A 23,006-nucleotide genomic window follows, 5' to 3' on the forward strand; every position below is an offset into this window, starting at 1 on the left:
GTATCAATATTTATTGCATCACAACATTACAATATTTAAAATAATATATCAAATGTGCATGCTATGCTATAACATAGCTGTCTCCACTTAGGTGTAATTACTTATTGTTGCAAACTTAACTAGAACATTATTCATACTTGAAGATTACTTCAAGACATCTTTCATTCCTGCACTAGTGTTATGAGTCATACCATTTCAACTATTTATTCAAAATATTAGTTAAGAATTACAATAGAGCATTTTCATTTTTAAATAACATTACTAATCAATATACTAATTTTATATCAAGTAAGAAAAAAAAATTAACTACTTACTTAAAAATTAAAATTCACAGGTTTATAAATGACAGAGAGTTAATAGAAAGGATTTCAAAGATAAGATCTACTCTATTACAAAATATTATATATATTCCTAAATGAATTAAACCATGGTTAATAGCTGATAAAAATGTAAACCTCCCCATACTACTGTTGTTTTTTCTTTGCTACAGCTGCTGAGAGGAAAATGTAATTGCAAAACCTGTCTAGCTTCAATGTAACTTATGTTTACTATTTGTTTAACAAAACAGAAATTTTTAAAAGTTAGAAATGTCTATATTTACATTTTTTACTATGTAATTAACTATAACAGGAGAAAAAATCTTGAAAGTCACCCAATAAACTCCTTGCACTCTATTAATAACACAAATGGTTAGTCAATAAAGGTGGGAATAAACACAACTCAGCATTTCACCCCTCCAAAAAAACAACAACTGTAGGTTCATGTAAATACTGTAATTGTTTCTAAATATCACTGTTACTACTAGCTACAATCATTAATCTATTTTATATTATATGAAATATTCTTCTTTTCTTTATACCTTAGGAATGATACTCATCAAGAAGGAATGTTACATCACAGAGCATACATAACTTTTCTGGTCTTGACTTTCAAGTGCAGCAGAACGCCTTCGAGATGCTGTCAATATCATTAAAACCTGTGACGATTATATATTGTAACAAAAAAAAAAAAAACGAGGTAAAAATACATAATGAATATTTTAGCTTGTGTCAAGTTGCATGTCATCAAACATCTTTTATTTTTTGTGTATTTTATTCACACTTTCTAAAAATAATTTTGAAAGAACCAACTTATAAAACAAACAAAGATTAGTTACTCAATGTTTAGTCTTTACAGATGAAGAAACTTATAACAAAAATTTAGTGAAAAAATATTAAATACAAGGAAATAAAAAAGAAAATTCAATAATAAGTACATAAAACAAAATTGTTATCTGGTGTCAACCATTAAAATGTGACTAATTAATATTTTCATCAGTATACGTTTAAAAAGAACATCATAATATATTTCATAACATAAATCACTGTTATGGTTTAACAGTTTAAAAATACTAACAATGGTTATTAAGCTTTACATTTGTTCATAAGTTACATAAATCAGTTTTTAACAACCAATGATATTGATATTAACACAAAACAACTTCAAAATCAATGACAAATCATTATAGTTGTACAGCCTTGAACACTGATTAACAGAGTTAAATAATCGATTCAGTATCTTATAATGGCCATTAAAGTACTTAAATTTGCTGATAATATTAAGGTATGTGAATTTCTGGCTATGCTTTATAAAAGGATGAAGATCAATTGGTGAGTTGGGCATATAAACAGAAGATAACTTTTAATTACAGTAAATGTAAGATAATGCATGTGGGTTGCCATAATTGGAATTATAAGTACAATTTGAATAGGAGAAACTTTAATATTTAATAGTGTTAAGGGCAAAAAGTGTTCTGATTGAGCACTCTCTTAAGCCATCCAAACATTGTGAGACCATTGTCTGGAAACCTCTTGCTGATAGACCAATATTTCTCAAACTTGGAGAGAAACAACTGTAATTTGATGCAAATTTGGATGAAGCTGTACTTCTTTTGTTGTGCTGTCCTTGTTCAATCACCAGATAGTATGTAGGAAAAGGAGAAATGGTAAGGGAAGTTCAAGTGATCCTGGAGAAGATTCCATGGTCTGTAAAGAGACTTTTCAAGAGAACACACATGTACCTGACCTAAAGTAATGAGGGCTTACATAGAAGCTCAAGTCCTCAAAAGTGACAGAGCCTTTTGTACTGAAACCAAGAAACCAGAAAGTGCAAGGAGAACTGAAATCACTATAGAACAGAGAAGAAGTGGAGAAGAATGACCCCAAATGATGAGGGTGTTAAAAAATACACCCAAGTGGATAAGATAGTAGAGAGTAAAAAAGGAAAGTTCACTAACTTTAGAATCTAACCAACACAAGATGCTTCTGCCAGCAAAAAATGTGTATGTGTGTTGAAAAGACTCCAGTTTGGAATGAGCTAACATGAGCTAGTCATCTAAGTAATGAGGTAAACACAATCCTAAAGCATGTAGAAATTGGGCAAACACTATGAACACCCAATAAAATACACAGAATGCTGAAGCAAGCATGAAAAACCATGAAAAAAATGATACACAATCTCATTGTGGACAAATCAAAAACAGCATCTGGACTGATGAGAAATATGAAGATTGGTATACAAGACATTTACCTTGGTCATCCATAGTCATGAAGAAAAAAAAACATTGAATATTATAAAGGACTTCATGAAAAATTGGTGAAGAAATAAAAATTGGTTAAGGCAGGACAGATAGATTATGGGAAAAATAAAACCTAGAGTAAAATCCTGGAAAAGGATGGCTCACAGGCCTAACAGCTTTTTGTGATACAAGGTTCAGCACAATCTTGAATAGACTCTGATATATTGCTGGTTCCTAAGTAAACAGAAGGGAAATGTTACAGGAGGTAAAGTTGGAGGGGAAAGAAAAAGGATGAAAAATTTTCTGACAAAACTTACATCATCGAAGAATCTACAGTGAATACCTGCCACAGAAAAACAAAATCAGCCAAACAACCTCCAACAGATGAGAAACATCTGAAAGTTGCTGGCAACAATGAACCTGACATCAAAACATATGGTAAAATTTCAAAACCCAAGTAGTTGGAACTGGTAAAGGATAGAAGGTTGCAGGATGATAAACAGTTATGTGAGAGGTCATGGTATCAGAATGAGAAAAATGAGTAAACATAAATTAAAGGGTAGGATTGGACTCACAGAGTCCACATATGTATCCAAGGATTGCTGGTATGCATATTGACACTTTTAGTGATAAAGCAGAAAACAATGTTTCAACCTTTTTAGGTTAACTGAAGGTTGACATGTTTTTCTCTGCTTTATCAATAAAAGTGTTAATACCCATACCCAGCTATCCTGAGATACATTTTTTACTTCGAGTGGGTTTCTCATCATCATGGAGAGTCCACATGATTTCATGTGATTTCCACATGAAAAACTAAGTGCAGCAAATGAATAAATAAAATATATCACTACCTCTCAAAAAAGAAATTAATTCATGAAAACACCACAATTAAAAAGTGGCTGCACTCAGTCACTGCTATGATAATTCAGTAGAATCAAATAGAGGGAGTTACATGTATCAGGAGGATGTATCTTACTCTTATTGGTGGAAGATTGTTGTATAATGAATTATGTGTGAGATGCAGATGAATCACATTAATTGTGAGGTACATGGGAGTTCAATGTTTGTGATATGCAAAAATATTTTGAATGAGGAGAATAGCACTGAACTAACATACATATACATGGGAGCAATGGTAATGTACTGAATCAGAATTATGACTTATATTGTACTACAGGAGTGATGGATTTAGTATTATATATTTATTTTAATACTGATGTTTGTTTCAGATAAATATATATTTAGAAATGCATGTAACTTATACTGTGAAATTTGTATTGTGAAATTCCTGCCAATTCAATAAACTTGTACAAAACTCTAGAGTGTAAGAATAAAAAATATATGTTTCACAAAAGCACTAGCATATAATTAGTATTGTTGAGCTAGCTGAAATTTATAGAATCTTGTCCAAATGCTTATGAACCAACACAATGCACCAAAAGACGGTATGTATTGTTGGTTTACTATAGTTGGAATATTTATTAATTTTAAACATTACAAACCATTATCTTCAATGGATTAATTTCAGACATTAGTATTTCTGCAAAGATATTGTATAACCTAAGCTATGAAAAACTCAAGTGTGATCAGTAAAGAGTTAGCAGGGGCCCTGTTAAGTGAAGTGTACCTATATCAACATATGTAACCTATATGTAACATAGGTCAGCTTTGTCCAACATTGTAGTCCTCCTTACTTTTGTATCTGTGACAGCACCTTTGCAGCATCACATCACATGATAACCACTTGGTTATTTTACAGTTAGGAAAGTTGGTTGGTTGAAAATAATCAACAGTATAAAAGAGCATTGCAACCTTCCTTCCTGAAGTATTGAGTGATATTTAATAGTAAGGTAGTGGTCTGTATCTTTCAATTATTATTCAATATCTTTCAATTATTGCTTGACCTATGTAGGTGCATTTAGTGGAATACCTTTGGAACAAACTGCATGAAACTTTATTGATATAAAGCTAGGACAGCTGAGATAATTAGATAAAACTCTAGGAAAAGTTACATCTGGATTCAACTGTTTATGATGGCTAAGAATTTTGACAAATAAGGTGAAATAATTTTGCAATCCTTGCTTAATGAACATTCAGTTGAAGTTTGTGGTAAATGTTGTAGTTGCTTGTAGGAAGTTCATGATGGAATATAAGATCTTAGATGCAAGCCAGAGTGACTTTGTGTTGTCTACTCTGTGGAATAATGTGTGATGGTCTGGTTGATATGTAATAGTATTCCTAAAGTGCACTTGGTAGGTTGTAGTCTAAATTGCATGAGAAATTAACCTAGTGTGTAAATAAGATGAAATAAGTAACATTTTGCAAGATATTTTTGTCTTAGTTCTTTTAATGTTTATTTAATAATAGTGTGTTTTTCTCATGACTCCTACACAGTTGTTTCTCAGGCTGATTCCTATGCTATGGCAGTAGAAGTAATTTTACTGCCTTTCTTTGCATGCCTACTTAAATGGACTGTGTGTACATACACTTATTTTTTTGTTTGATGATGCCAAATAGGATCTGGATGGATATTTATAACAGAATAGTTCATTTTTACTTCTTTCTCCATGTAATTACTTTACTTGAAGTTGGGGTAATCCTAAATAGCAAGTAGAATCTACAAGTTTCATCCTTTAAAAAAACTATGTAATAAGTGACTGGCTTTTTTGATGGATACCTAAGACCTCAACTGTGATAGATAATAAGTGTTAATGTGATCACAGGATAAATATCATAATTATCTAAAAAAGATCAATAAACTCAACTATGTAACAAACATAACTCAAAACAAATTACTTACCTTCCAAATAAACATCCCTATTAAAAAGACCTGCTGCTAGAGGAATGCTGGAAAAATAAAACAAAGCATAGCAATCTTTTTAATAATAAACATATGTAGTGAAAACTATTTAACAAAACTGCTAAAAATATTCAAAAAGGTATATGTATTAAACAACATATCACATTGTTTGTCTTTTGACCAATAAAAAATAAACCAAAAAATGCTAAAAAAGATATTAAATTGCTATAAGGTTCACTCATTTTGTAAAGTTTTATTTTTTATGGTTTTAGTCACTTTTCCTAAAACATATATACACACTATTATAGCAGAAGAGAATATTGTAAATTAATGCTGTAATGGATTAGAATTTGCACAGCTTGAGCTTGATTAACAAAATATGGCAAAAGAGCTTCCTAAAACTAATGTTCTATACCAACTGAAATACAAACAAGTTCAAGTTTTTTTGAAAAACTAACTACATTACTATCACACCTCAGATAGTGAATAAAAAAATCATGCTAATATCAGATCACTCAGTAAGTCAAGTATATTAGAATATTCATAAGGAGAATGTGACACTGCCATTCAATTTAATTTGTTTAAAATCCTTGCAAGGATCAATGAAGAATGAAGGCTTTGTATAAAGGTTTTTTTAATTCAGAAGCTGAGGTCAAAATTTAATGGGAAAAGTTTAGTTAAGGATATAAAATGCAAGATCTATAGTGATGATACAAGAATGAATTTTCAGCCTTACAACACCTTCACCCATATTGCTGTAGGTGATAGTCCCAGTTATAAGTTACTGCACAAGGCTTTTGCACTATGTAAGAGAGTTGATGTCTGCTACTTCCTTTTTACATGCTTTCAATAAATAATATCTGAACAATAACTTACAAGGACCTGTTTCAGCAACCTGCAGACACAGAAATTCATGGAAGATACACGAAAATGATATGGCATGTATTTTCATTTGATCTTGGTTGCTGCAGAAAAAACTAGCATGTTGGTTCAGAGTTATGGTTGCCTTATCTTATTGTAGCCCTATCTCACATACAATCTGTACAAAGATAGTAGTTCCTCAAAGTATGGTTATTTGTCTAATACTATAAACCATTCACTTTGGAATTTCCCTCGACCCACTAAATGTTAGTAAATGGAAGTTAGTCATAGAGTAGCTTGTTTCTTCCCTGTTAGACCTAAACCTTCTTGTAATTGAATGACATAGCCTAATATTACTGCTTGCTTTTAAATTATGCCAATATTATATATTTTGCATGCTTTTATAATCATGTAAAGGGAAAACTTCAAATTGGAAAGTCTTGTAATTAATCCTCTCACAAGATGTCTTTTTGGTTTCCGTATGTTCATGCAAATCACCACACTTCAACTGAAATGCAACAAAAAAAGTCAGATTTTCAAACATGTTTAGTCACAGGCCACAGAAGTGGCGTTCAACATCCAAAGAACTTCCTATAATGTTCACAGTACCCTAATCCTAATTCAATCTAGAATCTAATTTTGAATATTCAACTGCCAACATACCTCTGAATTTTTGATAAAAAAATACTCAATACATATTATGATAGCTTAGCTGCTTGTCAAACTAAGCATACATAAAGACAGTTTAATTTCCTGGATGCTCATCCTGAATCACCTACAAAAGTAGGACAACCACTACAGGTATGCTTAACAATGGAACAGAAAGCCAGTAATCTAACATCTAAGCTTCTTTGTCATGATTTCAAACCCAAAGCAGGAAATTTCTCACATCAGTCACAAAACAATTTACACACTTGTTTAAAAGGTAACAAACTCAATGACTATCAATAAAGTGATAACTTCCTGTTTTAAGGAAAATAATACCTTATTCAAAAGAGTTGAAAAGTCCAATTGCTTATAAAATAAAGGTACTTAGTATCACAAAATAATCAAAAATCAAGTTAAAGTGCACAGAAACCACACTTACAAACTATAAGCACAAATGGGATATATTTCAGTTTTATTGATAAATTTGTTACAAAACTTTTTATTTATCATTTGTTGTAATAAAAGTTACTGAGATATAATGAAATATTTTAACCTATGATTTAGTTTACAATTTATAAGCACAAATGGGATATATTTCAGTTTTATTGATAAATTTGTTACAAAACTTTTTATTTATCATTTGTTGTAATAAAAGTTACTGAGATATAATGAAATATTTTAACCTATGATTTAGTTTACAATTTTTTCTCACTGATTATTTGCTACATATAAATATAACAGACTGGCAATTCAAAAAACAACTTTAGATGTTTCTTGATACCCATAAAATCATTTAAAAAATTAATAGATAAAGAAAAACAGTGACTAAATTTCTATGGGAAAATAAAAATCAAGATTTTGTGAAAAGGGAAAAGAAAATATTTTAAATCAATTATTATATCTTTCTTATAAATAAGGTAAAGTAATCTTTAATAGATTTCTCTGCATGTAAAAATAAAAAAGAATACATTTAGTTGAACCACTGATCTGATGCTCAAACTAGGACCACCAAAAACGTGAAGATGATGGACATTTTGCTTTTATGTTATTATCTTTATTTCATAATGGGCTGGAAAAAGTCAGTTTAATAAAATAAAATAAACAAGAGCAATCATCTACTATTATGAAGTACAAAGACAGACAGAAATAAAGCACCAAACATCATTTAGCATTAACAAAATAAATATAAAAGAAAAAATTATATATCACATAAGTAAATACCTACTTATCTCTTCCTGGTTTCACACACACTTCAAATAATGCATATACAGGTTTATGGTCTGAGGCATTGATATTTTCTGCTATATCGTACAGAAGACAATTTACGGTACCTTTCTTCTTATGTCGAAACAGCACGCGATCCTGAAATAAATAAGTTTCACTTAAAGCAATTTGTGCTTAAGACTTGCTTGGAATACAGTTACAGTGTTTCAAGAAAATGTTATATTTTTCAGTTATGGTTTTTATATGTCTGTGTATTAGTATATAGAAATTTGTTTCCAAAGTAATGGGAAGAAAACAGGATTTTTATGAATTTAATTTTCAACAGGCTTCTCAACCAATTTAATATGTTAAATTAATATTATGTTAAAAAACAACAACAAGAAACACTATATATATATGAAAAAGCTAAGAATGTAACAAACCAAACTAAGAAATACAAAGACAATTCAGACCTCACTCAACCTGAAAAGACAGAGGTAATTTGGTCTGGGATTACAAAGAGAAGTCCTAACTTTTCAACCTGGAAAGCAAGATAACACCCCCTGTACTGGAATTAGAAGAGGGATGCAGAACAAATGAAATTCAACCAACAGTTCATGGGCATGATGCTTTGCATGCAAAGTTGTAAGGAATTGAGGATAATCTTTCATGATTATGAAAAGCAAAATAATGACCAAAAGGAAGAGCCACACTTGTACAACCAGATAGCAAGGTGTCACTTCTGAACCAGGATTATGGAGAGGCTCCCACTTAGGCTGAACTGGTTCTCCACTCAACATTTGAGAAAAAAAACATCCAGAATTAAAGATAGGAGGGTACCAGCTTCATCCTCTTCTCCTTGAGTGGAATAAATAGTACAAACATTACTCAGGAGGAACAGATCTCTGTCCATCATTCCAGTAACTGGAAACTGAGAATGGTAAGGACTCCCTTGCTCCACTTAAAGAGAAGAGGAAAACTCGTACTGGGGAGTCCTGAGGAACAATGTTCCAGAAACAGTTCAATAGGTGAAATACATTCAATATTTTGAAAAGCAAACCAATATGATTTGTTCAATTCAGAGGTTAGAATGAATGGGCAAAGTCCCTTTGTGCTATACTCATGACAGTCCACAAGTATTGGTCCAATACTGTATGTAATATTTGAAATAGAACAATGTTCATCACCCAAAAAGTGCCAAGGTAATCTTGTGAAACACTTCATCTCAACAGAGCTTGTTGCTACCAAAAAAATTTAGCTATTAGTCTACTGGTAGCTAGTGCAGATTTGTAGAAGCATGCAAGGCTGAGTGGAATTCATATAAGAATGATAACAAGGTCCCTGACAAAGAATGAAATAAGTTACTCATTTCTGTCACAGTTAAACAGGTGGATGTAAAATAGCCTCAGGGGTAGCCAAAACCCATCTGAGGAGGAGACTGTATAAATTATATAAATAGTTTGATAAAAGGTGTTAAGTGTGGTCCTCCTACCTACCAAACTGTGCAATTCCATCTAGCAGGTGATGCAACCAAGTTGGCAAACACTGATCTATATTGAACTTAATAAGATGAGACCTAAAATATTTCTGACCTTTCAGTGAAAGACTAGAGTAAGCTATTCAAACCAGTTGATGAAATTAACTTAGAGTGACATGGGATAAATCATGTAAAATTGAAGGATTCTTGTGAATGAATAACATGTTATGTGATCCCTGATTTGCTTCAGTACATGTTACATAATATTGGAAGGTAGCATAAAAGATGATCCAGATCTGAGAGGTCATATAAATGGGAAATGAAACAAAGATGAACAGAAGAGAAGAACTTGTCTCCTTCCCTCTGGTGCAATTTTAGGTAGAAGGTACCATGTTTGAATACAACAGAACATTGTTGGAATGGTATGGTTCCTGTGAAAATGGAGTGCAAACACAACTAAACTTTGACCCCTCTAGTGAATAATAGATGAAAATGTTTTAAGTGTAAAATCATATGGTGAACATGACCCCAAAGGTTCCAAAGGTGGACATGTTATAGCATGGAGAACCACTGTGATACCTCAGTTAGGAATGTGAAAAGGGTGACAAGGATAGACAATGAAATAAGTTGAAAAATACTGAACAAAACTGGGGTCAAAATTCTTCTGTGTATAGAAAAAACAAAAGGAGTTGATAAGACAGACTTATTCTTAGCAAAACAACCATGTCGAAAATTGAGAGACATGTTGCACAACGGGATGTCAAGGGTTATATCCATGTCAGGGATACCACTGATGATAAGTAAACTAGGAAGATACTTTTGAAGATACTGGAGGGTGAAAACCAGGGCTGACTCAGCCAATAGGGTACCATCAGAAGAATTTGACCAGATATTGATATAATCAGAGACAGTATCTGGGAGAGTAGATGAATGTGAGGTAAGCGTGCAAATGAAAACTCTCCTGGCTGAGAGTGAGTAAAACATGTGGCAAAAGCTTCAATCTGTGGTGTCCCAAGATAAAAGCAGATCCAACAAAAAACTTGAGGAAGAAGCACCCACTCTGTTGGGATGAGATAACTGATTGACCACTAAATTTATTACCCATGGAACATGACAGGCAACGAGAACAATCTGGTGTTTGTGGGCTCAAAGGAGAAGATCCACTGTTTGGAAACAAAGATATCTGGGGTGAGTGCCCCCTAAATTTGAAAAGGATAAGACTACTGTGGAATCATCTGAATGAAGCACTACCATATTCCCTCTCAACAATTCGAAACCCTGAGTCATAGCTCGTTGAACTGCTAAAAGTTCTGAGAGACCAATGTGTAGAAAAGCTTTCTTTACAGTCCAAAGTTCCTTGAATTCCATATTGTCTATACAATGACCTGAACCCTAAAGAAAAACATATTTGGTCAGATGTAACTCTGGCTATGGAAGTGGTAGAGGGACACTAACAGTTAGGTTGTTCCTGTTCAAACCAGCTGAGAAAGAGCACACTGAAATCCAACAGTCTCACTGGACAATTCAGCAAACCTGGTTCTGTAACAATCACTGTAGGGCCCTCGTGTGTACCTAACTTAAAGAAATGAGTGATTACAGGGATGTCCACATCCCCAAAAGAGATAGAATTGTATGTGCTGATGGAGAAGAATCACCTGTTGCAAGGCCTAAAGGAATAGAAAAGAAGGTTGGCCACAACTGAATCTGGAATTGAAAACACTCTTAAATGTGTAAGAACTGTATGGGAGTAAGAACAGATTACACCTTTTTGATAAGACACCCAAGCTCTCACAGCTTCTGGTATCAGAATTCAATTTTTAGTTCCACTACATGGAAGAAAAGGATGAGAAGAAGCTCCTCATCCATATAATTGTAAGTGCAAATGCTAAGGGAGTAAAGATGAGAAGGAAAAAGGTCTGATTATCTGGCAGAAAAATGCACTGAGCAGAAATGAGGCTGAATGATAGAACATGAAACTGAAAAACCAGGTTGTTGTGTACAAAACAGAGATAACACCTTGAAGACTCTGTGACTGGGATATGAAGATAGACAATTATGACTAGGGGCAACATAGTGGAATCTAAAGCAAGGTAGAATTCATACTATTGTTTAGACAGGTAAAAAAGAGAATCTTTCATCAGTTTCAAGCTAGTGCTGCACCCAGAAGCCTAACTGAAATGGATAAGAAAGATGAACTTAGTGAGGTCAAATTCGTCTGTTTGTCAAAGACTGTCAGTCAGTGTGATCACATATTAAGACTTTATTTTCCAGATATGATAAAAAATATTTTTGATATATTTTTTGTGATTAAAACTTTTGCATGTATTTGTCTTATGATCATTTCAATTTCACTAACCTAAGAATTCATTATTACACTAATGAGGTTTTAGCACACACAGTAACAAGGCTAATGGTTACCTTGTTATATCTAGTATTGTCTACCATTTACCTCTGCTTTATATTCCTTTAAACAGGTATTTTATTTCCTTCAGCCAAGCACCATTTATATTTCATGAACATGTCATAATGAAAGTATACTTCAAACTACTTTAACTACTTGCAAGATTCATCAACAAACTTAAGACAGATAATATTTAAGATTAATTGCTCCATCTAATGTTTTTTCAAATACCACAGGAAATGTTTTTAACCATTCTCTCATAAAACATTAAATAAAATGGTAGATTATATAAAGTATGAATTAGTAAAGAGCAAAGACTGCTTCTGTATGATCCAGTAACAAAAAGTTTCAAAATTACAATGTTAAAATCACATAAAACCTTCGTTTGAATTCTGTTCACGTATAAGCCCAAAATAAATTTACATAATTAAGCGGGAAGGTAGTTTAATTCTCATGCAAACTATACCATTGAAAAGATATGAGCAAATGTTTCAACTGGTTGAAAGAAATCAGTTTAGAATAGATCTGGATTTTTAAATTTGAGAGGTATGTGAAAAAAATAATTTTTGTTATTGAGTGGATTAATTTTAAGATGATTAGATAATGTATCTAAATATCATCAATAAACAAGTGATTATGTTAAACATAATATAAAACTGTTGTTGCTGTTGAAAATAATTAAATTACATAAATATGAAAGATTCATTCATAAGCAATTAACTTTACATATACAAAATGCTACATATTAATTTCAGTTCTCTGTACACACTTACAAGTTTTATATAAACTCAATATAAAAAGGAACATCTTGCATAACTATTAATTCGTAATTGAAAGTGCTTACAATATGTAAAGACACTGATACACTATGATGATTATTCAAAATCAGGTTTTACTTACTGCCTAAGACAAGTCCAAATACATAATGATATACTAATCATATTACATCTAGATTAAATAACTTACAGTATAAGATGGTACACGTAGTTTCTTTGAGTCAAAGAGGGAAGATCCAGTGTTATATTTGTAAGATGGAACAAATGTGATTGTAGCTTCATGAAAGTCTCTGAAGGCAACACCTAGATTGTAAAACGAATTTTATGTAATAAAAAAATAAGATGATTGCTTTCATTTGTAAAAATAAAACTTCTCTATTAAATCCAAGTTCCAAGTGATACATTCACATTAATATTTGGAGACTATATGCAAAACAAATGAAAACTTTTAGAAATGTTGGTGATTTGATAAAAAATTAATATTCAACATTTACATGTATTAATATGTTTATTCATGTACTTGGTAAGCTATTGCTTCTATATGTTGTATGCTGAAACACTACTAATTTTCTTTATTGATACAACCTGAAAAGAACAGTACTGAATTTGAAGTTATGTGTCGTGATAATTTTCTTTAAAATCTATATTTAACTTTCTAAGCCCTGTAGCTCAAGGTCTGTAGACTAAATTCATGGGTTCCTAGTGGATAAAAGAACACTGTTCTAATTATATACCATTAATGTTTCAAATAAACAAACATTTCAAGTGTTGTTCAAAATATTCTCATTCACAAACAGAAATTTATTACTAATATATATTCATGGAATAAATAAAATAAACTTTTAACAGCACAATTTTGAGTTTCTTAGTGCTTATAGTTGAGTAACCTTATGTATATGGGCTTATGTGAGTAGATTAAACACATCAAACCATACCTTCTTTCATAGCTTTTTGCAGCTGATCATGTTTCAGCATCATTTCACATGATAGTACATTCTGAATCTTCCGGTTCTCTAATAATTTTATGATAACATCTCGTTTCTGAGTCAATCGGAAGTTTAGATCACCACACCAGAAAACGTTATCAAATCTTGCTGTGACATCTGCTTTGTTTTCAAGTAAAGTGTATCTTGATTACAGTTAGAAAGTTCAAAAGTGCCACTTTAAGACAAGTTTAATCACTTACAACTATTTCATGTCAAGACACAAATAGAAATTTAGTTAAAATAATTTTTTTTTTACATTGATTAAAAACAATAACACCCATTTCTTTCACATTACATCCACATTGGTTTACTGCTACTGAACATTCTGAATATCTATTGTTCATAAGAGGTATGCTAATGTACAAAAAATATAATAGTATATTTAACAGTCTATAACAGTCTAAAATATGATCAAAATAAAAAAAATGTAAATTAACATATATAACAGCTGTATTTCAACAGAGGTTAAAAACCATTCACAATAAAAGTGAACTTAAAAAATTATATTGTTCTGAATGCTACTAACTAAAAAGAAAAATAGCTAAGTATTAATTTTTCTTCTTTATTTGACCTTTGGAATTCATTAACCTTAATATTTACTTTGATTAGTTTACATTGCATCCAAATACTTTACTGACCTTTGCTCTGACACTGAGGTTTTAATTGCAGATTTTTTGGAAGGTCTAACATAACACAAATTTTTTCATAGTCAGACAGCCTCTCTTTTAATTTTTTCTCATGTGCTGTAATATAAAACAAACAAATATAAAATCAAGTAGTATGCACTGAGAAACTTCACTTGCAAATATCATATTTTGACTTGTCTCCAAACAGCAACAATGTTGGTTTTATTATTATTTTCTGTTTTGAATGCACAGATTTAGATACTTCACTTTTTCCTCAGGCTAAAATTGCAGCAAAATGATTTTATTATTTATATCTAATTATTTTAGGGTTTTATTAAAATCTGCCACTTTGTAACTTAAACCTAAAAGTGTCATTAATATGTTTCAAAACAACATTTTGTTGCACAATGTTAAACGTTATGTAATTACTAAACAAGTTAAAACATAATATGGTAAACATGCTTAATGGTAGTCACACTGAATATTTTTCTCCTGTAGGAGATATATGCATATAAAATGTTATTTTCTTGGACCACAGACATTTTCTAGTAATTTACCTTTTACTTGGCTTTACTAATTCTGACAATGTTAAATTGAGCCTGTGTGTTCTCTTTATTTATTGGGCTTGCACTATGCCTCATAAAAGAGTTGTCATACAGAATTAATAAAACTCTATACATTAAAATACCTTTATCTATTAACTTGGGGCAATCAGAAGTGCTTGTGGCTAATAAAAAAATGACAATTTCTGAAATAAATCAATTTCCTCAAAGACATATGAGGAATTCCACCCAGCTTACAGCCTATAATTCAACAGTTGAAAGGCACATGACTAGGGTTGTATTTAATATCCTTTATCTTTGTACTTGATTATATGGACAAAATTACACTGAAATTTACAAAACATATATTCACTGTAAAACATTTTGATGAACTAGATGTTTGATAGAGGTGACAGAAGACAGGTTTTAGTTGATAATATTAATTACAAAATTATACAGATGTGTTTCTTATCAATAACTACAAACAAGAAATAAACAAACAAAAACAAAGACTAGCCTACATGCATTTCCATATTTTACTATTATGTTTACCAAATTATGTGCATTATTACATAGGTTGTACCCACTTATGTATCTATACTACTAATCTTTAAGGGAGGTTGTAAGCAAATCCAGAATTTAAAAACTAAGCTAGGCTTTAACTCTCCAAACTTGTTATACACAGAATAAAATACAAAATCATTTGTGCTGAAGATTAGCTGAATCTGATCTCTTCAACAGTACTTTTACACAGACTTTCTCTAGTGGAAAGTTTCATTAAATAATACTAACAAATTTAAAGAATGTAAGAAAACCAACAATATATATAGAAAAATATAATATTATTCAAGTTAACCCAAATATTAAATCTTATTTAAATAATGCAGTTTGAATGCAGTAACTTACATCCTTATACAAGCAAGAGTGAGGAGGGGAATTCTGATCAATCATATGAACTGTTGATCAAGCAGTATATGCACAAATCAGAACAGTTAGTATAATCTACAGAAACAAGACAATTGTCATGTCTCAAGTCCACAACTATATGACATTGTATAAGGTATTATACTGAAAATGTAGAGAAACTAAACTCATGACAATATGCATGTATGAAGGTATGCAGTTAGTTGTGTGTATGCATATAAGTACTGGACAAAAGTGTTAAGTCAAAAGAATATTCTGTCATTCTTTTTATTTTATGGGGATAATTATTCCATGCCATTACAGAATGTAAATTTCAACACTATGGTAATGTTTCACTGATCCCTATTGATATATGAATGAACCAGGGTGAGAATACTTATCATTCTTTAGAATTACCCTATACTTGTTCCAAGAGCATGTCATAAAAGTTCTGCTTGAATGAATGTGCTGATCTAATTTAGGGTCTGAAATAACTGTTATGGTACCTCATGCAGTGTATCTTAGCTATATAGAAAGAAGCTTGGATATTGTACCAGAATATGCCAGAAAAAATCAAATTAACACCACTCCACAAATAAACCTTGAGAGAAACAGTATTTAACATTACATATTAAACTTTGCTACCATGCTATGGTCCAAAAAGAGTAGAGAATTATCAAGAGAGCAGAAAATTTGCATAAAAATTTTACGTGATGCTGGTTGGACTCTTTTACAAATTGCTGTAGACTTGAAATGCTCCCCAAACATTATCAGAGAATGAGACAGGTAAATTTGAAATTAGGAAAGGAAGAGGCAGAACACCTAAACTCATTGATACTAATGTTAAGTATCTTTGTTTATATAGCCTAATGGACAGAGAAAAGACTGTTACTGATCTCAAGCATGAGATAAATGACCATGTATTAAAGACAGGAAACTGACCAGATCTACAGTATTAAAAAAACTCAACAAGAATGGAATACTTGGTTATGTAGCAGTTAAAAACTTTACTTCAATCTCCAAATATTGTAAAGAGACTGAAATTTGCTAAAAAATAAAAGAACTGGACTGTTGATCATTGGAAAAGGGTGTTATGGATGGATGAGTCCAAATTTGAAATACGTGGCTCAAAGTGTTGGTTGTACATCTAGTGAAAGAACTGTGAAAGATACTTACCTCTATGCATATCACCAACCATGAAGCATGGGAGAGAAAGTGTGATGGTTTGGGGATGTTTTTCTGTTGAGGCAACATTAGGTAATTACAAAATAGATGAAATAATGGACCAGTGCAAGTACCATCAGATACTGATCCATCATGGTATACCCAGTGGTTTGTGTATTATTGGGAAAGGATTCTAATACCAAGAAGATAATGACCCCAAACACTTATCAACCTATGCAGAAATTACTTAGCTGAGAAAGAAACTGCTGGAGTCATTCAAATGATACAATAGCTTCCATAGAGCCCTGATCTCAACCAAGTTGAACAGATCTGGAATTTGATAAGACTAATAATAAATAAAAAGTTACTTCCAAAAAACTTTATGGGAGTATATAAGAGATATTTAGATTTAAATCCCAAAGGCAACTTTGATTCAGTATGTTACAACAATGTCTGAAAGACTGTCTGCAGCTATTAAAGCAAATGGGGGGACACACAAAATATTAACTGTTTGCTGAACCCGACCACTTTCACTGAGTTTCTGTTGTACTAAATATGACGATTAATAAAATTCTGATGTTTCATTTGTTGTTTATCTTCCATTCTTCTTTGAAAGTAGCCTGAAATCAAATATTTAACTTTCTTGTAACATTTTGAACAGTACTTTACACATCAAATTTTAATTAATGGTTAATTCACATTTAACTATCAGCTGTTATTCATTTATAAATTAAAATATATACTTTTTTCATTAGTGTTTGCTGATGTTTAAGTGAAAGCATATGAATGACTGCTAATCTACAACATTGTGTATCATTGTGTACCACTTTGTTTATCCACCATAATCGTACTATTTCCACTATTAAATACAAAATGTTTCCTAGTTAAACAAAATCTATTGAAGTACTATATGAATACCAGGTAAAAACTAAAATTGCAAAATATTGGCCATGGTAGTGAAATGTTCTGGACTTGTTGGTGACTTGATATTTGCTTTAAGAACTCACTTTTGTTGCTTAAGTAAACCTCCAGGTAATAATGCTATGTGCAGAGCAAAAGAAAGATTGTATTACTAAGTGCTTTCATCCATTATTTATTATGAAACAGAGGAATGGATAGTTTCAAAGATGTTTTGTGTTCAGTATTTGCAAAAGTACTAAATGATAGTTTTTATCAAACAATAACTGTGTACTAAAATAACTCTATCATCACTTCTTTATTATAAATTTGTAAACTAAAACAAATCTCTACAAATACAAACAATATCATCCAATCCACAATTTCAAATCTTTAGTACTGGTAGGTCAGTGATAATGATGTTTGAGAACAAGTACGTTTTGAACCCATACAGTTCCTCACAACACTTGAATTTGTTCCTGGTTTCAGAATATGTTTTGCAGATAATGAAAGATACACAAATATACATAAAAGCCGACTTATACACACCTGTTAAATGGGAGTTGATAAACAACAAAGAAGTTCCAAAGAACATGAATGAAATGGCAACTGCACCTTTGGTTTTTACCACAGAACCAGGCCTGGTGCTGTAAGCAGCATCTTCTGGGTCTGTGAGACATAAATATTGTTGTTTTTAAAATAGTAACACTGATTTACATAAAATATTAACATATACAACTATTCTTGAAAGAGAGATATCCCTTAAATATAGGTGTGAATAGATAACTTATATCAAAATATTAACTAAGTGAATACCAAATTTAGCTTATTGTATAGATATCATATTATTTGAGTATACAAAGAAACTGTTCTTGCTTGGTTTGACAGAAACAACTGGTTGCTATGAAGATATACATAAAACAAATTGAATTATTTAAAGGAATAAAATTTTATTTAGATGTACATAAACAATTACAATTACTAGGATGTGTATGCAATTGGGTCTGCACAGAATATTAAACAGACATGCCATAAAAATATGACACTAGCTTGATTAAGAAAGATAAAATGGATAAAAAATGATTGGAAACATGACTTACTAGAGTCATACAAAATTTTTCATTGCACTTCCCAAACATGAGCTATTGGTGGTCCTGAGTGAACTTCACTCCTTATGTGATTTCAGCTGTAGAGTGTTAGCTCCAAGAGCTGAAACTCTTTTAGCTGAACTCCAGTTAAAAATCAACTTTTCTTATTCAGAACAAATTAATTTAATTTTATTCTAGGACTTCCTTCCACAAGATCTTGTAATTTTATCTGTAATACTTATTCATCCTCCAAGTTACAATTGTACAAGAAATATGAACTTTCTCCTTGCAGCTATAATTCATTAATTTACTTTGTGTAATATATATACTTAACAAAACATTAATATGTTCAACTTGCCAGAACAAAACCAGATAAGATCCCTTCGAAGAAATACAGCTAGATATAACACCCCAAGACCAACAGAATGGAAAAGAACATGCGATGGCCCCAGGGTAGTCTGTAGGGTGATCTCCCACTCCCTCCTAGTAAACAGAAAATAAGTAGAATGAACTCATACAAAACCAAGTTAAAATATTAACAGTGGCCATGAATGCTATAAAAAATGACAGAATGTATACGAAAAATAACATTTATGTATGGTTACTCCTTATAATATTTTATTCAATCAAACAAATAGTTAATTTCATACTTTTAAAATGCATTGATGCTGTGATCTAATAGCCAAAATAATATAATATTTTAATAATAAAGAAATACCTTAAACAGAAAGATTTTACAACACAAAATGTAATTTATTTTAATACAAGTTACAGCTTTAGAATAAGGAAAGCTATTTTTTAGAACAGGTACAATGTTTCAATCACTATTCTAAAAAATAATTTTCCTCACTGTAAAGCTGTAACTTGTATTAAAATAATACTTAATCAGCAAGTGAAATAAAAATGAAAACTTTATTTAATTAAGATCATATATTTACATCACACTATATAACTGACACACTAAATTTTTTAATTTTATTTTCTGTACACCAAATAACAAGAAAATTAATGTCCTTAATAAGAACAACATTTCAGGTCTCAACTGCCATTGGAACTACTTTCTTTATTGTTGATTGTTTTTATACCAACAGCAATGATTGCATATCATTGCTTCACATCCATTTTTTTTATTAGAACAAGATTTACAAAGGGCTATTACATTAATTTTAGACTACAGATTTTGAAAATCATACCAGTCTCTCCACTGCACATAACAAATGACTTCTAGGACTATGACTACAAGCCTATTGAAGTGACTGGATAACTACCATTTTTTCATTTGATTTCCATATTTATGAAATCAAAACTAATCCCTTAAAGTACTTAAAACTATAAGGGCTTATTTCAAAACATATCTATGATACCTTAAACGACCAATAATTTTAGGCTATTAATAGATAAAAGATACAAAAGTTTATTGGTGTTGCACTGAAGGATTTGAAAATTATATGATTAAATGAGAATGTTGTGATTCCAAATTTCTTACTGAATATATTTCCTGTAGTTGAGAATGATTGTGCCAGTGATTAAATTCCCACACCAGTCTAAATAAAATTTCCTCCTCAAAGCTATAACTTTTAACAATCAACTTAAGACTTGTTTGGTGAATAATGGTAAACCACTGAATATATAACACTATTTCAAGAGCACAACAATATGAGTGTGAAACTTTGCTTTGTTAGTTTGGTTGGAGTGGCAAGTGTTCAGAAAACAATGGTACAACTTGACTCGTTGTCTAAAGGCAAGATGAAATACTGTGTTTAATAAATATCGTTTGGGTTTGGTTACATGCTAGAAGAGTGTTTAGCTCTGCTCAAAGCAAAACACGTGGGAGAAAGATGCAAGGTTTTATCACTGATTATGAAAATTAAATTGGAAAAAGTTAATTTGTTAATGCTTTATTTAACAATGCAAGGTCATATAGAATTTCTATTAGCAGCTTGTTTCAGTTTTTCCTTTTAGTTGAATTTTACATTTTTGGAATTAAAATAAAATTCATACAGGTACTTAACACTCCTACGAAAAGACGTTTCTAGTCCTGATTTCTCCATGTCCGTTACCCTGGCTGTGGTTTCGCTAGATAGTAGATAGGGACAGTGGTAATCTCGTTAATCCATTCATTAATGGATTTAAATGGCAATTTCATTTAAATACAAAATTATTAGCCTAATATTAATAATCTTTCAAGTTGCTCTGGGGCCTATTAGGCCCCACTTTTCGTAGGAGTGTTAATTATCTATAAAATACTGAAAACCTTTCCCTCTTGAGCTTGAACTCATCCTCTCAACAAATTAAGTGACAATATATTTCTGAATACCCTTCACACATTGCAGAACATACATTGAAAGGTTTTAAAATGAAAAATTTATTTCCAATACTACTTACTTATTTTCACACTGAAGTTATTACTGGACTGCTAGAGTTTTCTTCCCTTGCCCATGTAAGTATCAATTTGAATTTTCCTCTCTTGCTTCAGTCTTTTATTGTCTACTTAATTGCCTTTGACAATGTCTGTCACATGACACTCACTATCTATGTCAGTACATCCTCTATCCAGTACTATATATAAGCAACTCATTTAAATAATGTTATCCTTTATTCAAGACTGACCCAATCCATAGTCATTAGCACCAGCTTTTAGTGGAGAGGAGAGATGGGAGAATGTGAGAAGAGGTAAATATTACTGAAAACACATTTTTGATTTAAGAAAATATTAACTTCCAAAAAATACTTTCTTCTTTTCACACTACAGCTAGAATCCCACACTAATAAAATTGAGGGGCCAATGAGAGCATTATCCATGCAAAATGCAGCCATATAAATCATGTATGTGCCAGTAAAACCTTAGCACTATAGTTTGAGAACTGCACTACATCCAGAACAGCTGCAATTTTCACCTGGAACATAAATTGTGAAATTCCAGTGGAATTTGACATGATCCATCATCACTATAGACCAGGTCACAATCAGATAACTGACGTCTCATTGCTTTGAGTTGTAATTATAAGGCCATGGTTCCCAAATCTCACATTGATGGCTAGGGCATATGGACCACAACATAAAAATATATACATGTTTGTGAGTGGATCCAAACCTGTAGCTATACAGTGGTGCTTTGTGAGCCACTGGAATCACAAGGAGAAGGTAAGCAATGCTGAAGTGGACAAACCCTCTCCTCAACCAGAAGAAGTCCAAAAGGCAATACTCCAAATTCAAAATGATAGGATCCTGTATAACATACTCAACCTGAGGAAATAGAAATCATCCAGTCTGGAATTATAAACACTCATCCTTGCTCCCCAACTGATTAGGCTAGATAAATTCCACTTGCCCCTGAAATAATGGGAAGGATGTGGGGCAAATTGTGCTCAATGAAGGATCTAGGATTTTGAAAGTACAAGGAGATAATCAACCCTCTTTATTGAAAAATGTACCAAACTGATACTGATCAAAAATGAGGGCCACACTCAACCCAACCAGATTGAAGATCATCAAACCTGAACCTATATTACAAGTTATTACATAATATAATTTATCTTGAATGAGTTTCCAATTTATTATGTTACGTATTACAATTTCAAATAGCCAGAAATTTTAATTTAAATTTATAAGTTTAATTAAATGTTAATACGTATCAACTTTATGATATTTCCCAACAAGATTGATACACATCATGTTTCTTCTTAACACAAATATATTTTAATGTACAAACAATAATACAGATTTTAATAATGATTTTACAAATAATTATTTATATACAACCATTTTATAAGCTCACAAACAATAATCAGTATTCTACCTGTTCTGGAACTTATTATGAGGTGCAAATTAATTTTTTGTTAATACACAGACATACTTCACTTGATGGGAATGCTAGCTAGCTCTACTTTTGTTTTGCCTAACACAGTTTACAAGTTTACTTTTCACAGAGGAGGAGAAATATTTAATGTCTTCATAGAAATACTAGTGTCCAAAGTTAATTCCTTGAAAATGAATGGTTCATAATGTTTGAAATCTATAAACGTTCCTGTCAAATTCTGTAGTTTTGTTATTAATAAGCATTATCTTATAACTTCT

General features: G+C 31.4%; 1 protein-coding gene across 4 annotated transcripts in view; it reads right to left on the minus strand.

Moving 5' to 3' along the window:
• Positions 1-23,006, minus strand: part of LOC143227343 (inositol polyphosphate 5-phosphatase E-like) — a 58,515-nt gene continuing 35,509 nt past the window's right edge. For 2 of the 4 annotated variants that reach the window (XM_076458801.1, XM_076458807.1), the window contains 8 exons: positions 19,288-19,412; positions 18,391-18,510; positions 14,348-14,452; positions 13,659-13,829; positions 12,914-13,026; positions 8,092-8,228; positions 5,358-5,404; positions 1-957 (listed from right to left, as the gene is read on the minus strand). In XM_076458801.1, the coding sequence (XP_076314916.1) occupies positions 890-957; positions 5,358-5,404; positions 8,092-8,228; positions 12,914-13,026; positions 13,659-13,829; positions 14,348-14,452; positions 18,391-18,510; positions 19,288-19,412 (886 nt within the window). In that variant the 3' untranslated portion in view covers positions 1-889. Of the gene's footprint in view, positions 977-5,357; positions 5,405-8,091; positions 8,229-12,913; positions 13,027-13,658; positions 13,830-14,347; positions 14,453-18,390; positions 18,511-19,287; positions 19,413-23,006 lie in introns of all 4 variants that reach the window. The other 2 variants (XM_076458814.1, XM_076458821.1) reach the window with 2 other exon arrangements.

The sequence above is a fragment of the Tachypleus tridentatus genome, chromosome 1, assembly GCF_004210375.1.
Source record: "Tachypleus tridentatus isolate NWPU-2018 chromosome 1, ASM421037v1, whole genome shotgun sequence".
Taxonomy (NCBI): domain Eukaryota; kingdom Metazoa; phylum Arthropoda; class Merostomata; order Xiphosura; family Limulidae; genus Tachypleus; species Tachypleus tridentatus.